The 19,785-nt window shown below is 41.2% G+C and overlaps 1 protein-coding gene across 4 annotated transcripts in view; it reads left to right on the top strand.

The window, feature by feature from the left end:
* The window catches only part of ZNRF3 (zinc and ring finger 3), a 106,753-nt gene extending 90,902 nt beyond the window's left edge, over positions 1-15,851 (top strand). For 3 of the 4 annotated variants that reach the window (XM_052798170.1, XM_052798172.1, XM_052798173.1), the window contains 7 exons: positions 1,088-1,162; positions 4,612-4,743; positions 5,692-5,802; positions 7,018-7,185; positions 9,216-9,318; positions 10,122-11,867; positions 12,969-15,851. In XM_052798170.1, coding sequence (XP_052654130.1) covers positions 1,088-1,162; positions 4,612-4,743; positions 5,692-5,802; positions 7,018-7,185; positions 9,216-9,318; positions 10,122-11,867; positions 12,969-13,012 — 2,379 coding nt within the window. In that variant the 3' untranslated portion in view covers positions 13,013-15,851. The remainder of the gene's footprint in view (positions 1-1,087; positions 1,163-4,611; positions 4,744-5,691; positions 5,803-7,017; positions 7,186-9,215; positions 9,319-10,121; positions 11,868-12,968) is intronic. The other variant, XM_052798171.1, reaches the window with a different exon arrangement.
* Positions 15,852-19,785: the final 3,934 nt, after the last annotated feature.

The following is a 19,785-nucleotide window of genomic DNA, read 5'->3' as shown; positions in this document are numbered from 1 at the left end:
TGGTTTCAAATAAAAACAAAATACAAAACTAGAGCAAAGAAAGTGACCTGTAGGTGTTCAAACTAACATCTCTGTACTGGCTAACATTCTTCTTGGAAAACACTGAGTAATATTTCATAATTTATCACTTCTATCATGTGTTTCTTCTATATCTCAATTTAAGTTCAGGTTCTGCTCTATGAAGAGCCAGTGTCGTCCTGTTTAGTACTGTGATGGTGATAGCTGTCATAGCTTGGAGAAATAGTTACTTGCATTCTGCATCCAACAAAGGCAGTAACAGCTTTGAAAAGTTACTGGGAACGCTTGCTCTGTGGAGCCATTGAGCAACATTTGAACAGAACGTACAGTGGTACAGTGGCAGAAACTGGTAAAAATACCCTGTCTTAGCCTCGGTGGTTAAAATACTGTTTCCTCTATCCCAGAGGATTTTAATATGTTCTAATATCTCCTCTGTGCTGTTGGTAATTCCAGGTTTGGACTGCATATTTGATGAAAAGCCATGCACTTAAATAGGTCTGATCTTACCTGCATAAGAAGTGTTGTATGCAACAGTTCTGACCTCTAATGGTCAGAAACAGCAGTATTTTCTGAGGCACTTTTTGCAAGGATTGTGATATGCTAGAGTTTGTCATGACTGTGAGAATGACACTGAACAGGTCTAAAGAACCTGGTCCACATTTATTTTCTACGCTAGTGAGCTTGTCTCTCTACCTCAAATCACAGGGAAGATTGTTTTTAATGGTGCTTCCAAGTGATGTGGAGAAAAAGAACATAATTTAATTTTTAAAAATTCTTATATTTAAAGCCTTTAGAGGATCTACATCACATTTGAATTCCTTTAAAAGCTTGTTGAAGGAGGAGTTTGAGAAGGAAGGGGCAGGGAGATTGTAGAAGCTATAGTGAAGTTTAACTACATTCCATGCTGGTTCAGGAGCTCCTCTGTTTGTAATTACTCTGTCATTTGTTTTAACTACACAGAAACACAAAATGTTAAATTTGCTATCTGGAGATGAGGAGAGGGAGTCATTTTTGAGGTAAAAAGTCATCTTTTGGGGTGGGACTGAGGATGCTGTCTTTCTTATTGCAGGCAAAACGAGCAGTACAGCGAGGAGCCACAGCGGTCATCTTTGATGTTTCTGAAAACCCAGATGCCATTGATCAGGTATGAAGAAGGGAGCCTAGTTTTATTACGGCCTCTGTTGTGTTCTTTTAGTGTTGCTGAGTCAAGACTTGAGAGCATACAGGTCTCAGAGCACACCTGCTTCAAGACATGCAGCTACTGACCCTGGGTAACATGGTGCTGTGGTTTTCCTGCTCATCTCCTGGCAGGCAAGAAGCAATGGAGGTGTTGAGAATGTGGTAGAAAGAGAAAAGTTTGGGGAGTTATATTTTCCTTCTAGCCTTTACTAGAATCCAGGTCTGGGATTGAGGTTTTGAGAAAGGATGGAGGCAAATTTTTTGTGGCCCATTATCTAGTCAAGGAGGTTTTCTTTGCCCAGCTCTGTGTACAAAACACAGGGTGTTTGGCCCTACTCAGCTTGTGATTGATAGTTTTTTTGAGCAGCTAATATTTTTGAGGTTGGAAAATGGCTTTCAAACCTGGTTCTAAACAAGATTCTTACAAAACTTACAAACATTTTCTTGTTTACAGCTGATGATTTCTGGCCTACATATTTCGTGGGCGAGCAAGGCTTTTCTTTTTTTGGGATCTTGGTACAACTTCCATCTTTTCATTTGAAGTGGGTGAGGTAATAGTTCTGTGAAATGCTTTGACAAGATCCTTCCAGCCAATTCTGAGTTATCCGAGTGGAGAGAAGAAACTAACAAGCACAAAAATAGTCTGCATTTGGTTTTGTTTTGTCTTGAAACAAAACTGCTGTTTCTGCTACAGCAGGAACAAGTGAAGCTGAATGTTTTTAAGTGCAGCCTGAATTTCTTGGGGGAAAGAGAGACCTTCAGTGTTTACATTAAAAAAGCTGCCTTTAATTCTGAAATGAGCATCTGTTGGAGAAAGGAATGCAGACCCTGTGCAATGGATGCTTTGAGAACTGTGCTCTGCATGTGCATCAAGGCTACAGCCTTGATCTCGCAAACATTCTCAGGGATGTTTTTTCCCCTTTTATACACAGAAAAATTATCTGCACAAAGATGTAATCTGTCTTTTTCCAATTTTTTCTGTGTATTACAGCTTCCAGTTAACTTTCAGCCACCCTGCTCTGAACTTGAGAAGCTGAGTTACTGCCTCTTGCTCTCTTCCTTCTACCAGCAACAGCTGTCCTTCCTTGATTCTTGATAATAAACTGGGTGCAACTGTCTCCAATAGCTGGGAAACTAGTCCAGTGGAATTGAATATTTTGGGTATACCAATAAAATGGAAGGAGGTTAGTGGCTTAGTGCAGTAGCTGACAAAGTAGGCTCTATTAGAGGACATAGCAGCAGCCTATGCAAACACTCACCAACAGGGAAGGAAAGACTAGACCTAGCTTTCATACTCTAGATGTAAGTTACTTGATTGGCTCCCTTCTCATGCTGCTCTGGACACTTGTGTTTCATGCATTTTGATTCTCAGCCAAAGTCTTCAGAACCCTTGGCATCAGGCAATACTAATTAATTTGTCTTTAAAACAAACACCATTTTGGCACTCGCAATGGAATTGTGGAAAACAATGACAGACAGATAACAGTGGAGGAAAAACTGGCATGAGTTAATCTGGAGTATCTTTGATTCAAATGGAAGTATCCTAAGACACTGAGGGGAGCTGTTTAGGAAGATTTCCCAGGTATGCTTGTTACCAAGCAATAGAACAACTAAGGGAGAGTGCTTTGAAAGGGAGGAGTGGAGTATTATGAAAGGCAATCCTTCCTGCCAGTCAGTGGACTAAGAAGCAGGCCTGAGCAGGAGAAGAATTGTCCTCGGACAATTTGGTAGCAGAATTAGCTACCAAGTGAGAGGGCTTTACGTACAGATTTTGTGGGTTTTATTCCCATTGATATGAGTGTCTTCTGCTGTAGACTAAGAATGAAACTTTTATTTTTAGAAATGCTTTGTGAAGTCTGATTTGTTTCTTAGTTTTACTTTTGCATAGTTTGAAGAGGAGTAAAAGCACCCAGAGCATCATATTTAGCAAGAGTCTGGCAGTGTGCAAAAGCTACTGAGGAATCAGGTGAATTCTTTTTTAGACAAGAAAGCTTGAGGGAGAATATATGTCTGGGAACGTATGGACAGTGATTGGATTTGGCCTTAGGCTAGCAAGCCTTCTAGACACATAGGATCCCTGGGTTGGATTCAAGTACTTCAGCTAGTTTTTAGCTCTTCAGAAAACATCTGTCTTAAAAATAGTTTGATCAGAGTTCTCAGAAGCCCAGTCAAATATTAGACAGAATCTGTTTTAAAGTCTCGATGAAATCTGTCACCATCATCTGGACAGATTAAGTAGAGTACTTTGTAAGCAGGATGATAGACCAGTCATTTGGTAATTTCTACATGTTTTAGCCAGAAATAACAGGTAGATATCAACAATGTAGATATGGTATCTCTACCATACGCTACTCTTGTTAATTTGCTCACACTCCTGTCATCTCACTCCTTTCCCCTGTACCATTTCCATCTGCTTGTCAGTGCCTTGCTTGTTTTGTATCAACCAGCCTCTATACTAGGATTTTTCTTGTGGGTCAGAATAAGCTATTTGAGTTTATCATGTTGGTGCCATTTTGTAACAGAACAATTCTCTTGTCTTGTTATTCCCCTCTCTGGTATGTAATTTAGTACACTGTTTTTCTGGATTTGTTGGCCAGAGAAGTTAGGCAGTCTCCACACTTGAAGGTTTTCAGCATCTGACTGGATAAAGCCCTGAGCAGCGTGGTCTGATGTCACAGTTGACCCTGCCTTGACCAGGAGATTGGACTCATGGGGTGCCTTCCCACCCACATTATTTTCTGATGCTATGATTTGGCCTTTCAAAAAAACTTAGCTGCACCTGGAAGTTTCAGGGTAAATTAAGCTATCTACTCATATGCTTTAGTCTTTGAGGCCCCTATCCTGCAATCAATAGCTCTAGTGGTTGCTAGAACCCAAATAACTCTTTGAATGAGTTTGCTGAGTTAAACAGCAGAAATTACAGTCTTCAGTAAATTGGTTAGGTACAAAGAGCCTGGAAGACAGGACTCTGACATGAGATTGTTCAGAAAGCCGAAAAAAATTTGTATGTGAATAATATAACTACAAAGTTGAAATAACACAAGGTTCAGAAAATGTAGCAAGGTCATTTTTTTTTGAATGTGCAGATTTTTATCCTTCTTCATTATGAGGTTTAATTTATTACAGTATAATATATGCACCAGCACATAATACGGTTAAGTTAAAGCTGCTGTTCGGAAATAACATTTCTTATCCTTAATCTTAGTTTTGGTCAGTAAAAAAAAGCAGCTTAAGTCAAAAGTTTAATTCAGGTTTAACTCTGTGGAATACTTAAGTGAAGGTCTGTGCTAGAAGAGAACCATTGGTGCTTCAATCAATTCCACATTCATATTCCTTTCCTCTTCTCTCCATTGTCCAAAAGAGAGGTAGTTTTCCTGCAACATGCCTTTTAAGTAGATTATTTTTTTGTTCTAGCTGAACCAGGGCTCAGAGGACCCTCTGAAGAGACCAGTGGTGTATGTGAAGGGTGCTGATGCTGTCAAGCTAATGAACATAGTTAACAAGCAGAAAGTGGCACGAGCAAGGATTCAGCATCGCCCCCCACGGGTGAGACTTTAAGAAACTTTATCTAGGTATTACACTGCTGTTACTTCATGCAGTGCTTGCTAACTGCACTGCATGTGAAGATGTTCTGATGCTCCCCATGAGCATTAATACATGTGAAATTCTGTTGACCTAAATAAATTGAGCAACTGCACTGTGGACAAGCAGCTACGCTTGATAGAAGTGTAGAATACACAATGTGACATCCGCTGTCTTTCATAAGGATTCTTTTGAATATATAAATGGATAAAAATTTTATATACTAGAAGTTTTCCTTTTTCTTAATTAAATAACTTAATTATTGCACACTTGTGGTAATTCAGGTTTGTAAGTTAGTCTGCCCTGTGTTAACTAATAATTCTGTGTGGTATTTTAAACATGGGTTAATTATTTGGAATCTGATATTTGTAATTGTAATATAAAATAGTTTTTCTAGGTTTTTTTTTTTAACACTCCTTACATGCAGTTTACAGAAGAGCAAAGCTAGAGGTCATCCATGTCTGAGTTACCATTTTTGTTTTGTTGTGTTTTTATGGAATTCATCTTTCATACAGAAATGTATTTGAGAAATGGGCAATTCGCTGAAAAGTCAAATGTTGATTTTCACTCACTTAAGTATACAAGCAAACCAATAAATCATGAAAAATTGTGTTAGTGTGATTCACTCAGTTAAAAAACCTGGGTTTTGTGGGATTGGTTCAGAGACACAGTAAATCTGACATCTTGTGACTGGCATTCTATGTATTTCGTTCACTTGCAGTGACATACAAAACCCAGGTTTTGTCTTACAGAATCCTAGTTAATGAACAGAACAGTGTGTACTTTGACTTTTGCCATTGTGACTGTGTACATTTGACAGTGACCACTGAGAAACTAGAGAAGAGAAAGGAACAATAGATTTGAGTATGATCTAAAGAAAGGAAAAATAATATTTTTGTTTTAATTTTTAAGCAACCCACCGAGTACTTTGATATGGGAATTTTCCTGGCCTTCTTTGTGGTTGTGTCTCTTGTTTGCCTCATTCTTCTTGTCAAGATCAAACTGAAACAGCGACGTAGTCAGGTAAGAACAGTAATGGGATAGTCACTGAATGCTGAAAGTTAGTTCTCTCTGTCCTAGAACTTGCTTGCTACTTTTGGAAATGCTGGACACTGACTTACAATAGCCATCTTTGTGGAAAGGGTTTTATCCATGGATGTTGGCCTTTGGAAAAAATTGGAATTGTCTTTAAAGAAGATCTGCATTGGCCTGTGATGTTCATTCAGTTAAATCCTGAAATGAAAAGAGTTCAGAAGCAGTCCATTTAGCCATTGGGAAGGAATAACATTTCTGGTTGTTCAGAGGTTGATTATCAGTAGCACTGGAGTACTTCTAAAGAAGTCCAAGCTCTTGTTGCTGTATTGTGGAGAGAATATCAAGATTAAAAATAAATGCAACTCTTTTCGATAGAATAACATCTATTAATTGTTAATGGGAGAGATTTGCAAGGTAAAACGTTTGGTTAGGAAAGATTCGAGGTGAGATATTTTGAGTTTGTCCTGTCAAATGTGAGAATGGAAGCTAATGGACTCTGAAGTCTGTAGTTGTGAACTGCCCAGTATATACACATAAAAGGAATGCAGAGCACTGTAGATGCTTAGGACTCTTGCTTTGGACATATTGAGTAGGAATCCAAAGATGTTATGGGCCACCAGCAGTGTTAAAAAAGAGTGTTAAAAAGGGGGATGACAAATTCTACAGTAAAATGAAAACAACCCACTGCCTTCCTAAACTTCCACAATTGATTGAATTCAGGGGAAGGGGGAAATGATACAGCTAATTTAATAATATTTCATTTTAATCCCTCTCTCAAGTATTGCTTCTGGTGATGTGGTGGTAAGAGCATAGTGGGTCATCACAGTCACTATTGACAGTTCAGAAAAAGTTCCCGGCCAAGTCTTATATGTTGCCTTGAATAGTTGCTGCCTATCAATCGAGCAGTTGCAGTGTATCCCAATCATCCTGTTTCAGTTCAAAGTAGCTTGTCATTCTCACTACTGCATGTGGCATACATTCTTTTCATGAGGCTTCTGATCTAAATTCTAACTAGCCACCTTCTGCTTTATTTATGAAATTGTACATTAGTCTGGGCCTGACATGATTTGGTAAGATACATTAATTTGATATGGTGGTGTTTCTCTGCTACTATACTATAGTACCTTATGCAGAAGCATTGCCTTTTCCCCCCCCCCCTTCTTTCTTTTTTTTTTTTTTTTTTTTTTCTTTCTTCTGTTGTAGAATTCCATGAACAGGCTTGCAGTGCAAGCACTGGAAAAAATGGAGACCAGGAAATTTAAGTCCAAAAGTAAGGGACACCGGGAAGGTAGCTGTGGAGCACTGGACACACTCAGTAGCAGCTCCACTTCGGACTGTGCCATCTGCTTGGAGAAGTACATTGATGGGGAGGTACAGCATAAATGATTTCTTCAACATGGGCTGAGATTGTAGCAGGTTTACTGTAGCACTGTGGTACATGGCTGGCTGTTGGGTACATTGTGTACTGAGGTTGTGCTGCTTGCCAGACTGATTGCATTGAGTAGCCAACTTGGCCTCAACAGCATTCTGCAGCTCCCAAAGAAATCTCAAGGTCTCTTCCCCATACTACATAGTGAGAGGTGAGGGATCTCATTCTGCAAGTTGCCACCTCCATCAAGTTGCTTTTCTGAGGAAGAACTTTGTAAAGAAGTCAGGGTTACTTCAGCATTTAGTTCTCTGGGTACTTCTAACAAATTTTGTGCTAAGGTGATTGTGCATGCAAGCTCTGTTGGACATAAGGGATACATTTCCTGTTTTGCTTCTCAAGCTTTGATGGCACCTTGTTTTCAAAATGTCAGGTACACAGCACTGCTGGGAAACCACAGGAGGAGAAGGAAGAGATGCCAAAAGGTTCAGGAAATGTTTTCTGACTCCTCAGTTACCATTTCTGCATTGATGGCAGTGCTTGCCTTCTATGACACAGTTCTACCCAGAGGAAGCAATGAAAGGATGAAATAATAAATAGAGGCAGTCAATAATCACAGCTTTAAACTTCCATATTAGAAATTATTTGAGGACATTTTGTTTTGAAATGATTCATAAAAGATTCATTATTTTTAGGGGAATAGAAAATACCAGCTGCAGTATTTGAGTGCTACAAGCTACAAACAGAAAGTTAATGAAGTTAGCTCATGGGAAATTATTCAGAGTAGCAAGGGATGAAGGCAGACAAGAACTTCAGAAGGGCGGTACAAAACTGACTGGACAGGAAATTCATGCATGAACCTCAGCATGAAGTGATATACATAGGGAAGAGCTTCACATGTATTAGTGATGGGTTGTGAGGCGAGCATTACTGTTCAGGAGCAAAATCTCGAAGCTGTTTTAGATAGCTTTGTGAAAGCAGATTAGATTAGTGCTTTGTGGCAGTCAAAAAGGCAAATCAGATATAAGAAATGAGATGGGGAAGTCTAAAGAACTGAACAGAAAACATAATTGCACCACTGTGTAAGTTCAGTCATGCTCTCACATTGAGTACTGTGTGCATTTTTTATCTCATTTCACAAAAGATATGTTGGAAATGAAGGTGCTTCAGAAAAGAGCAGACACAAAGTGATAAAAGATTTGGAATGGTTTCCGTACAAAAAAAAAAATGACTGAGAGGGCTAGGACTGTTTAGTCCTAGATTACTTGGGGATGGAGGGAGTACAAAATAGCGAATGGAGAGCGTGAACAGGAATCGGAAGTTAATTTTTTTCCAGTACAAGATTGGGTGCAATTAAATGAAACTGCTAGGACCCAATCTGAATCTACATATGGTGTTTCTCCACCAGCAGGTAGTAGCCCTGTGGAACTTCTTGCCAAAGCATGTTACAAATTCAAAACCTGAGCTTATGAGGAGACTTGAGCAGTGCTTGGAAGAAAGATCTGTTGGGCGTTTCTGAACTGGTAGATATCCAGCAGGCTCAGGAAGTACCATGAACAGATAATAGCTGAAGGATGAGAGTGCTGGGCAAGGGAAAAATATCATACACGTTATATTGTTTTTGCTTTTCCCTCAGTGTTTTCCATTGCTAATAGTTGTAGGCAAGATGCATCATTAAATGGACTCTATTGATTTTTTTTTTAAGTTTATTTAATATATTAAGGAAAACTTTAATGATGAGCTCCTTCAAGATGTTAGGTCATAGGGACACAGAGCAAAAAGTGTCCTAAAGAAATGTAGTGTATCTGCATGGAGTTCTAATGTGCCTGCAGACTATTCTTTTAGTGACGGCTGATCACTAGCTGTTGTGCTTTTGGCTGTGTTGGAACAGATGGCATCTTTTTTCCTTCGTATCACTTTGAGACTAGGAATTGAACCGTTTAGTAGCTAGGTTGAAAAAAACTAGGAATAAGCTGTGAAAAATTCACTCATTAGGAAGGAGTACTTTTTCATGTTCCTTTATCTGTTCCTGTAGGAACTGCGTGTCATTCCCTGCACTCACCGATTTCACAGGAAATGTGTGGATCCTTGGCTACTGCAGCATCATACCTGCCCTCACTGCCGCCATAACATCATAGGTAAGTGCTGCAGTATGGACGCTCTGTTGTGTCGTCCATTTTGGCCTTAACAGCTTACAACATGAAAGAGAAATTGTGCCTGTTTGTAAATCTCCACACAGTTCATAGTCTTTATTGTAACGCAACCCTAGAAATAGTTAGGACTAAATTCTTTGAAAATGACTGTGCGCCCTGGAATAACAGGTCACATTTCTGGTTTTCCCTCGTTCTGGGTGCGGTTCCCAGCAGAGGGCACTGCTGGTCAGCCTCTGAGTGCAAAGAGGGCAAATAGGTAAAATAGATGGGTATGGTTTCTCTTGGTAATTACAAAGAAAAGACAATGTATTGTTTTTTATTTTTCCATGGTGTTGTAACTTGGAATGTGGTTTCCCTTACTTGCCCTCTCCCCCTTCCATTTTCTCTGTCTTGAAAAAGTTTTCTATTAATACAGATTTATGTAAAATAATGTGTAAAGTGAAAACTCGAACAATGACTGCTAGCCTTGCTCTTAACCTGCAAGATCAGGAATACTGTGTAAGCATAAGGTTTGGCATATAAGAGAACAGTATCTGAAATCACTTCACTTTTTTCCCTTTTTAAGCAAATACAACTGAGTGTTTCAAAGGCTTCCAGGCAGATGCTTTTGACTTATTTTGATTGTTCCTTTGTTTTTCCTTCTGTGTAAAAAGTTGGTGCTTTTTTTTTAGAACTCTGTTGTGTGCATAATGTAACAGAATTCAGAACAAAACATCCTTCTTTCTTGCATAAAGTATATTCCTTTTTATTCCCTCCTACTTCTACTTGTCCACTCTTCTCTCATTCAGAACAGAAGAAGGGAAATGCAGGTGCAGTCTGTCTGGAATCTGTCAACCCAGCACGCAGCCGGCAGCAGAGGGTGATTCTGCCTGTCCATTACCCAGGCCGAGTGCACAGAGCAAACCAGATAACAGCATATCCCACTCGGACAAGCATGGACCCTCACGGAAACCCTATCACAGTACTTACAGTTGAGCGACATGGTGAACAGAGCCTCTACCAAGCCCCATCCCCAGCCTATATCCGAAGTTACCAGCCTATTCATTTGGACCATGCTTTAAACACGCATCACTGTAGCCTGGAACATAGGGCTTACTCTCCAGCTCACAACTTCCGAAGACCCAAGTTTGGTGGACGCAACTTTTCCAAAGCAGCATGTTTTTCCCAATATGAGACTATGTATCAGCACTACTACTTCCAAGGCCTTAGTTACCCTGAGCAAGATGGACAGCTTCCAGCTGGCATTTCCTCAAAGGGTCCTTCCCGTGCCTTTCAGCCTGGTAGCAGTATGCTTTTCCCTTCTGTGGTACATGTAGTGCCCTCATCTCGTTTGGAGAGTGGCAGTACCTCCAGCTTTAGCTGCTATCATGGTCATCGTTCAGTGTGCAGTGGATATTTGGCTGACTGCCCTGGCAGTGACAGCAGCAGCAGCAGTTCTGGTCAGTGCCACTGCTCCTCTAGTGATTCCATGGTTGACTGCACTGAGGTCAGCAACCAAGGGGTTTATGGGAGCTGCTCCACCTTTCGCAGCTCTTTGAGCAGTGACTATGACCCATACGTTTACCGCAGTAAGAGCCCTTGCCGAGTGGGTGAGGTTGGTGGTGCAAACAGGGGTACAATTGTTCTCTTGGAGGGCCCCCACGAGGACGAGCTTCCAGCTCATGGTCTCAGTCTGGTGGGTGCTGACTGCCGACCTGAGCCAGCTTCTTCCTCAGGGGACCAACTGTCTAATTGCAGCATGGATATGAACTATAGCAGTAATTCCTCACTAGAGCACAGGGATCCAAATGGCACTACCTCAGAGGGAGGACATGAGGCCGCTCCTGGTGCTGCCTTGGGTGTTAAAAGGAACTGGAAGAATCCAGAGGTAGCAGGGCCACTTATGGAGCAAGCATGCGCATGCTGCTTTGAACTCCAGCACTCTGCCCTGGAACCTAGCAATGGGACAGCTGACTGTAGTGCACTCTTCCTTAGCTCTCCGCTGTGGGGGACGTGTGGCCCAGGAATAGAACCACAGTCAGGGAACACCCCGGGCTTGTACAGTATTAACTCAGACCACTTGCATAGGACAGATGGGGTAAAATATGAGGGGTTGCCCTGCTGCTTCTATGAAGAGAAGCAGGTGGCCTGTAGTAGCAACAGTGGCAGTGGAGGTGGTGGCTGCTATACAGAAGACTATGCAGTGAATGTGCAGTACACGCTTCCTGATGACACCTTGCCAAGCTGCTGTAAGGGTGTATGTGATCTGGGTCAACGCATTCCCATAATTCCTGAAGACAGAGACTGTGAGCTGATCCTACCTACAGAGTGCCAAGGGACCCACACAGGAGGCTGTAGTTCCTGGGATGGAACACCTGAGCTAGATACTTATCTGCACTGCCAAGGTATAGGAGAGGTACAGGACGAGAGGGAGGTGTGCTACGAGGCAACATCATTCCTGCGGCAGAACTGCTCTCAGGAGGAGGAAGCCGGAATGCTCTTTCCCAGTCCCACTCTGAACTCCCAGAAGCTGATGACAACCACAAAGGCCACAGGTAATATGTGTGCTTTTTTTGATTACTCGCTACCTTTCTGTCCCAGCGTATAAAATGCTGCCAGCTTCCTAGGTACCTGCAGCCACAAAGGTTACTGCTGTCCTTTGCATAAGAGCAGGTTATTGACCAAACCTTCAACCAAAAGTGTTACTCTCTTGTTACCTGTGCTCATTTGGTCATAGCTAGAGGAGTAGAAGGTGACAGTTTACTGCCTAAAGACAGTAAGAGCTGTAAGAGCTTTCATACTCATCCTTTGTGGGGAGGGGAGAAAATGACTGCTAGTACAAGGCCCCCATTAGAGCTCCCACAGCCAGGGATGCTGGGCCAGTCATGACAGCAGTGGCAAGCTGCCTAAGCAGGCAAGACCACAGTGCTGGGAGGGGACAGACAAGCTGAAGGATAAAAAAAATGAGTGAAAAACTTGGAATTGCTGTAGAAGAATATGTGGGAAAGTCTCTGCTGTGGACATACACAAGGGAAAAAAAGAACCCCTCGCAGAATGAAGGGGGGTATTCCTTACCTGCCTTGCCAGGGCTGTTTTTAAGGGTGTTCATAGCATTGTAGGGTACCCTAGATTGGAAGGGACCTCAGGCTGTCATCTAGTCCAGCCTCCTGCTCAAAGCAGGGCCAGCTCTGAGGTCAGACCAAGTTACTCAGTTTGTCAGATTAGACCAAGTTTATCCAGTCAGGCCATGACAGCCTCCAGGGACGCAGCGTGCGCTCCCTCTCTGGGCCCTTGTTCCCGTGCTTGACTGCCAGCATGGTGAAAAGATTTTCCTTACATCCAGTCTGAACATCTCATGTTTCAACTTAAGCTCCTTACCTCTTGTCCAAAATGCATCACTGTGAAGACCCTGGCTCCATCGTTGTGACAGCCTCCATGTCAGTGTTGCAAAGCTGCTAGGGAGTACCCCTGAGGCTTTCTCTTCTGCAGGCTGAACAAGCCCAAATCCCTCACCCTCTTCTCAGAGGCTGCATCTCCTCTGAGCATCTTGGCTCTCTGCCAAACTCGCTCCAGTCAGTCAATGTCTTGTTCTGGCAGCCCCAAAACTGGATGCAATATTCTAGATGCAATGTTCCTTAGTTTTCTTTATCCTTCAGGTGCTGGATCTCATCCCTTGGAGAGAAGCCAAATCGGTGACTAGACCTGTCCAGATGATCCCGGATGGAGAAGTGGAGCTTATCAGAGACTCCAAATTCTCATGGACTTAATTTTTTTTAAGCTTTGACAAACACACAAAAGTGGTAATGTGGAGAATTCCCTCCCCCACTTCCTCTTCCTCTGTGTCCACATCAGCTTGATTGTCTCTTTTGTCCCTCTTGCCTGAAGCCTTCAGGCCTCCATTTGTGTGCAAAGCCCATGTGGGACATGGTGTGGAGCATTTCTGAGCTCTAGTGCCATTTCTATATTAATGACAAAGTGTTATTTATATTTTCTTTTTAGAAGTGACCGTGTCAGCTCTTGCTGAGAGGTAACACGGTGTGTTAAATAAGCCAGGCTATGTGTAGATGCTGTTATCTCCTACTTCAAGGAGTCCAGCCTTCAATAAGCTCAGGGCTACACCTGCCTTAGAAACCAGATAGCACCTTGAAATATAGTAGTCCAGAGGGATACAGCTGCTGAGTGGATGCTCAGATAACGACTATTCCTTGTAGCAAATCCTAGTAGCCAGCAAGTTGTATGAGCAATTCTGAGGGAGGTGAAGCATTGGGCTGTCTGCTTTCTCCTCTCCCCTCCTCCCCCTTTCATGCTGCTCTGATGATTTGGCTAGGAAGGGTCTCTGGAAGGGTCTCCTGCCATTATGATTAGTTTTAACAGAGTGGGGGTAGGGAAACTGGTAGCTCAGAATGTTCTTGTTCTCACTTCCTGCTAAACTGTGGACCTCATTGTATCTTCTGACTGGTGAAGAATGCTGGGGACCCCTCCCTCAAACAGATGCTAGAAGAAAACGCTTAGAAAGGGTAATACCTTTGTAGGTAATGAACCTTGCCTTCCATAGGAAGTTTTTCAGGCACCTGTAGCCCCTGTTATGGCTGTGAGGAATGCTGGCATATGCAGAAAAACAGAGCTTGCAGGGTGCTTGCAGCTTGGCTGGCTCATTTTGGAAACAGGTCAGGAGGTGTCTTGTTTCCTTATAGACTGCAAGCACGCCTGAGGGAAGCAGTGCTTGTCACCTTTTGTGCATGTGGGAACGTGAGGGACTTGGTTTAGTCGTCATTTTCTTCTTTGCTTCCATAGATCAATCTGTTTTAAAGGTTTCTTGGGCCCAGCCAGTTGTGCTTCATTTTTGTCCTGTGTACAGAGTGCTCTCTGTACCCCATTAGCCTGGGCACATACTTTTGTTATTGTTCTTGTACTAGTGGGGATATTTGTTATCATGAGATAATGTATGTCGTCACTTCTGATAACAATTGTTTCCTGTGGAAACAGCGGCTTCTGAGTAAGAGGCTACCATAGCATGGTTTAAATTGCCTGTCATGCTGCATGTGCCTGAGGACACAGTGTCATCCTGTCTGGTGTATTCACAGCAGGAATTCTCCTAAAGGGAAACTAATTATTTAATGCCCACAGTGCCAGTCTTCTGGAAAGATTTGTCTGAAGTTCAGTACTCTTTGGAGATACTTAAAAGACACAAAAAAGAGATGTACACTTCGTCTTACATTTTCTGCCAAAGTAATGTCCTTGACAGCACTGGGCTAATTGTGAGAAGCAGCAAAGTTGACTTGTTTGCTTTATAGTCCCAAATGAAATATTTTAAAAGAAGCAAACATCTAAGAAATAACAAATACATTCATCCGTTTACTTTTACTTTCTGTACTCACTAAGTTAGGAAAAAATAATTCTATTTGAAGGAGTTCATGTTAAATCTTTTTAAATGAACAAACACCAAAATCCAGCTGTTCAGAGAATTAATACAAGGCAATATCTGGGTATAAGATTAAAAGAAAAATTCCAATAAACACATTTTCTGTGTATAAAGCTTATTGAAAACTTACTCATTCTCTGAATGACTGAAGTAAGTGGTATGTGTTGGGAGAATAAAGGTTTGGGTTTTTTGTTTGGTTGGTTTTTCAAGTCTTACCTTTCTCCTTCCTCCACTCAAAAGAAATGCATTGTAGAAGCTATGTTATACTACCCTGGTCATTCTGCTTGGTGTTTTGTGAGGCACTGTCTAAGGCCACCTAAGATGCATTGTACTCTATAACTACACAGCATGTTGTGGTAAAATGTGGTTACAAAAAAAAAATTTGTATATTCTGGCTCATGGTGTTCCTGGATGTACTGGTCTCATTCACATGTTGTGGAAATCTCTGCCAGTACAACAGTCTCTGCAGGCCTTACTACAGAGGTACCCTGGTTTCTGTGTTTGGTTTTATATTCAACATTTAGTTAATTCCCTGCTACCTGTATGTCCATACAGACTTATAGGCTACCTGGCTGTGATAGACAGTTTTTATAACAAAATGCCTTTCTATGTTCAACATGAACAGTTGTCATTGTGTTTGGCTCATGAGGCACTATTTAAAATGTTTTTAATTAAAGTTATCTTATAGCACTTAAAATTGTTCTGTATAAAATTTGGTGTAAAGATTTGTAATATGGTCAAAGGGCTCTTTCTCCTTCATTACCATTTTTTAAAATGTTTTAAAAGCTAGAAAACATCTTGTATATATTCTGTATATGTATAGCAGCACATTTCATTTATGGAAATATGTTCTCAGAATATTTATTTACTAATATATTTATCTTAAGCCATGTCTTATGTTGAGAGTGTGTGACATTATTGTAATAATCATTGAAAATCACTAACATGAGGCCCTGTAAATACATGATAATTGCACACAAAGATTTTACAATACTTGCCGACCAAAAATGATTTAAGAAAAGTTGTAGTTACCTGCAGTTTTGTAAGAAAGTGTACAAATGTCTGTATTAAAAAAAAAGGCAAAACCACACAAAAATACAGTTTTATTGAACATACATGTGGAAGTTGTCCTTGTTTTTGGGGAAAGGACATGGATAGCTGTGCTCCTCAAAGTATAGTCCTAGATATATTGAGATGAACTGTGATAAACAATGTTTTTTCCTTTTTTTAAATAATAGAGAGGTGGATATGTATATATGTACACACATGTACAGATCTTAACAAAAATGATCATGATAAAACGTTCAGAAGTGTGTTTTTCTGGAGGCAACCCATAATGTTCTGTCTCAGGACCATTCAACTTTCAGCAAGTGCCACAGTTGAATATCCACCAGAAATTAGCTTTTTTTACCTGGTATTGTGCACGGTGTAAGTCAAGTACTGGACAGTTTTAGCTGCCTTCCTAATACTGTTCCCAGGAGGTCTCACCCAGGGTCTGTGTTACGTGAGGGCTGCCCGTTGTTTCAGTGTCCCTGGTCACACCTGGCTGATGTTGCTGTTAAGGGGGGAAGCTAGATATATTCATTGCAGGAAAACAAAGATTATGTAGGAAGGAAGGCAAAGAAGGAAAAGCGAAGCGTTAGGGAAGTAGAGCTCCAGAGTATGCTGTGGAAGAGATGGGGTGAAGAGGTCTGCCAGGGGAAACAGGGAAGGAAATGTAGTGAAGCTCAGGCTGCAGTATGGCAGTCCATAACCAACAGGAGAGTACTTGGGCTTTTATATAGTATGCAGATTATTTGAGGCAGGGTAGGGGGGTGTCTTACAAGCCGCTGAAACTTCCAGGCACATGAGGAGTGACACATCAGCTGGAAGGCATCCTCATTTATATTTGGAACCTGCCTGTTCCTTGTAGCAGGGGAACTTAATTCTGGTTTGATTTGGGGTAAAAATAATTTATTATCCTGAAACAAAACTGTTTCAAGACCTGAGCCAGCATGATGTGGGTGGACACAGCTGGGTAAATCATAGCTTGAGTAGTCACGCTAGATCCAAGTCCTTACCCTGGATCATGAAATCACTGGTCCCACTGAAGTGAAAATCAGTGCTGTGCTACTCTCTTTTTGTCATCAGAGGGCATAATTTGACCAAAGATCTTTATGCAGACAGCAAAAGAGAGGGGCTTGGAGGTATGTGGATAGCAACCTGGGCGCACGCGTGTGTGTGTACATATGTATTTATGTAATATATGTTTATATGTTTGTGTGAAAACAGTTTGCCTCCATACATTATTTATTTCCCATCCAGTGATACACACACCCAAAAAATGCTTTCCAGTCTCCTCCAGTTTCTTCCTTCTCCCAAAGATTTTCCCCTGGTAATCCCCTGGACCTTCCTCTCCTCTCATCCACGTTCATGTGCACTGTAATTCAGTCACCTCAGAATTCAGCCAAGAAATGAGGCTTACTTCTCTCCAACCCTGTTTCATATGTGAAAACTCCGTGTTTGGGATGACAGACTGTTGAACTGAAGAGTATCTTTTTGCATGGAACTCTTTCTAGGATGAGGACCAGTTATTATCCTCATCTCAGGTACTGTGGGAAAGCCCAGTCTGTATGAGAAGACAGGCACAATAATGGAAGAGCAACAGGCAGGAGGGAGTTAAGCAGCACCAGCAAGTGCTTCCCAATCAAAGTACGTGCCCTTTTTCTGATTGGTGAACAGAATCTTGGCAATTGCCAATGACTATAGATATGCATTTTAGTTGCAAATTAGTTCGCTGAATGATTGTTCTTAAAAATAGCATAAAACTTGGCGTTATGTATTCGGCTGATAGGCCTATGGTCATGAGTCACATCTGAGTCTCGTTCCTCCTCCCTCCCTCCACCCCCACTGTTTGCTATTGCTGACTAGTGTTTTGTTTTCTCATTTCTTGTTCTGAAGAAAACCGTGAGGTGACTGTGCTTTTAAGAACAGCACATACCTTTACCCTTGCTGTCCCACAAAATAATCAGTGAGCCCATAGTCTGTCTCTTTGAGAAAGACAGTTGTTGGCTGAACTTGAATGTGGTGCTTAGTTTTGTGTGTGTGTGGTATTCTGTCTCTTCTTTGTTGTGGCTTTTTTTTTAATGGTTAAATGTAAACATTTTCTATCAAAAATGAATATTTTGATATTTGGCAGGGGGAGGTTCTTTTCACTGTTGAGGTTCAATACTTAAGGAACAAATTTGTGGCAAAGCAAGAGTCCTGTGGACAACATAAACCTGCATGGAACCTCCATATGGTAAAACAAGAAAAGCAGGATCAGACTATTCTTAATGAGATTGTGCATTACAGTAACACTTGGTGTTTCTGTAACACTATCTCATTTTTGCTGTAGCAATATTGGGTGCATCTGTCAAATCCTGTGACAGCTGTTAGGTAGCACTGGTTGTTACTTGGGTGGTGTGAAGAGAAAAGTGTCCTTAAAAGGATAGTCGTGTTCATACTGTGTGAAGCCAGCCTGGCCTAAGTCTTTGGCCAGGGAGAAGACAGCATACCTGAAACCAGATATTTTATCTTGCAATGGAAGCGCCGTGCTCCTGTGACTTAAACGCTTCATAGCAAAGTGTCTCTTTCAGAATAAAGAATACATTTGCCTCATGGGGAATGAAACTGTTGCTTAGGAAACAACAAAAAAAGCGCAACAGTTCCCAGAATAAACAGAAGTGTAAGAGAAGTCTCATGACCTGAATGGCAAGAAAGGAGAGCAGAGTAACCTCCCCTGTGTAAGGGGAGGCCAATCCCCTGTGACAGTAGTGTGTCTAAAAGAAAATGAGAGTTTGACTCCTGACATGAAAAGCTGGAGACAGTTTTGTATATGACACTGGTATTCAGACATTTACATAAAATGTAGCTGAAGATTTCTTTCGGAGAGTGTAGCATTATTTTAGTCAAAAGGAGGAATTCATGAAAGAAAAGATAAATCTCGCAAGGAAGTGGAAACAGCATTATGTGTTGCTGCAATTTGTACAGAAAACACTGAAAGAATTGTTATAGTTACTTCTAACAGTGTGAGGACATGTAAACTGAAAATTTCAGTTTGCTGTTACCTCAGAAATTGGTTCTCAGTGATAACGTATTTTCCATATGTAATCATTCTCAGCATTTTCAGCTGAAATATTGTCTAACCTCCACAGCGGACAATCCTGCTGTAATCTGCTGGTGAACTGCAGCAGCTTTTGCCTCCTTAATTCAATGCTTGTCTACACTTCAGCAATACTAGCTGAACTCCTCCTGCAGAAATTCACTATATTTATTTTTTTTATAATTACTACTTACAGACATTTGCTGAATGCAGGATGACCACGTATAAACACAGCACATATCTCAGTGGTGAGTCATTTCAAGTTTGATTTATTCTGTTTTCTTGTGAGTCTTATTTGGTTCATGTGATAGCCTTTGGATTTACAGTAAGCTATCTTGAGACTGAAATTCAGAATGCCAAATTTCATCCCAAAGCACAGGTGCTCACTAAAGTTGAGAACGTACGAGTTGCATGAAATGTATGTGTGTCGGGTGGTGTGTTGTTATGGAAAAAATTGTATGATCTGAAGGCAATTATATTTTTCACTCTCAAGATCTCAATGTAGCAGAATGATAAGGTTGTTCATAAATGTCTAGAATAATATTCAGGTGAAACTATCACTGGGCTCTATTTCATTGGAAGATTGTGAAATATCATTGCTGCAAGTTATTATGAACTAGTTGGACAAGTATTTGTCAGGAGTTGTTTTTGTAGTTCACCCTTCCTTTAGGCAAAGTGGTGCACTAGAAAAAATCTGTTGGCAGTCCTTCCCACTGCCTGAGAAGGCTTATTAAGCAGAAGATGAAACTGGAATAGCTAGTCATGCTCATTCAGTGGCAGCCAAGTGGCTGTTGATGTGTTTGGCCTGTAGTCATACAGGCTGCAGATTCAGTACAGTTTCCAAGGCTATCAGTAAAAATCTCCCACTTATACTATTGCCAGGGGAGCCTGGAGTACAGAGACTATAATTCTGCAATACCAGTGGGTT

Source organism: Harpia harpyja, chromosome 9, assembly GCF_026419915.1.
Source record: "Harpia harpyja isolate bHarHar1 chromosome 9, bHarHar1 primary haplotype, whole genome shotgun sequence".
NCBI lineage: Eukaryota > Metazoa > Chordata > Aves > Accipitriformes > Accipitridae > Harpia > Harpia harpyja.
The sequence above is the reverse complement of the archived record's forward strand: the minus strand, read 5'-3'. Positions and strand labels throughout refer to the sequence as shown.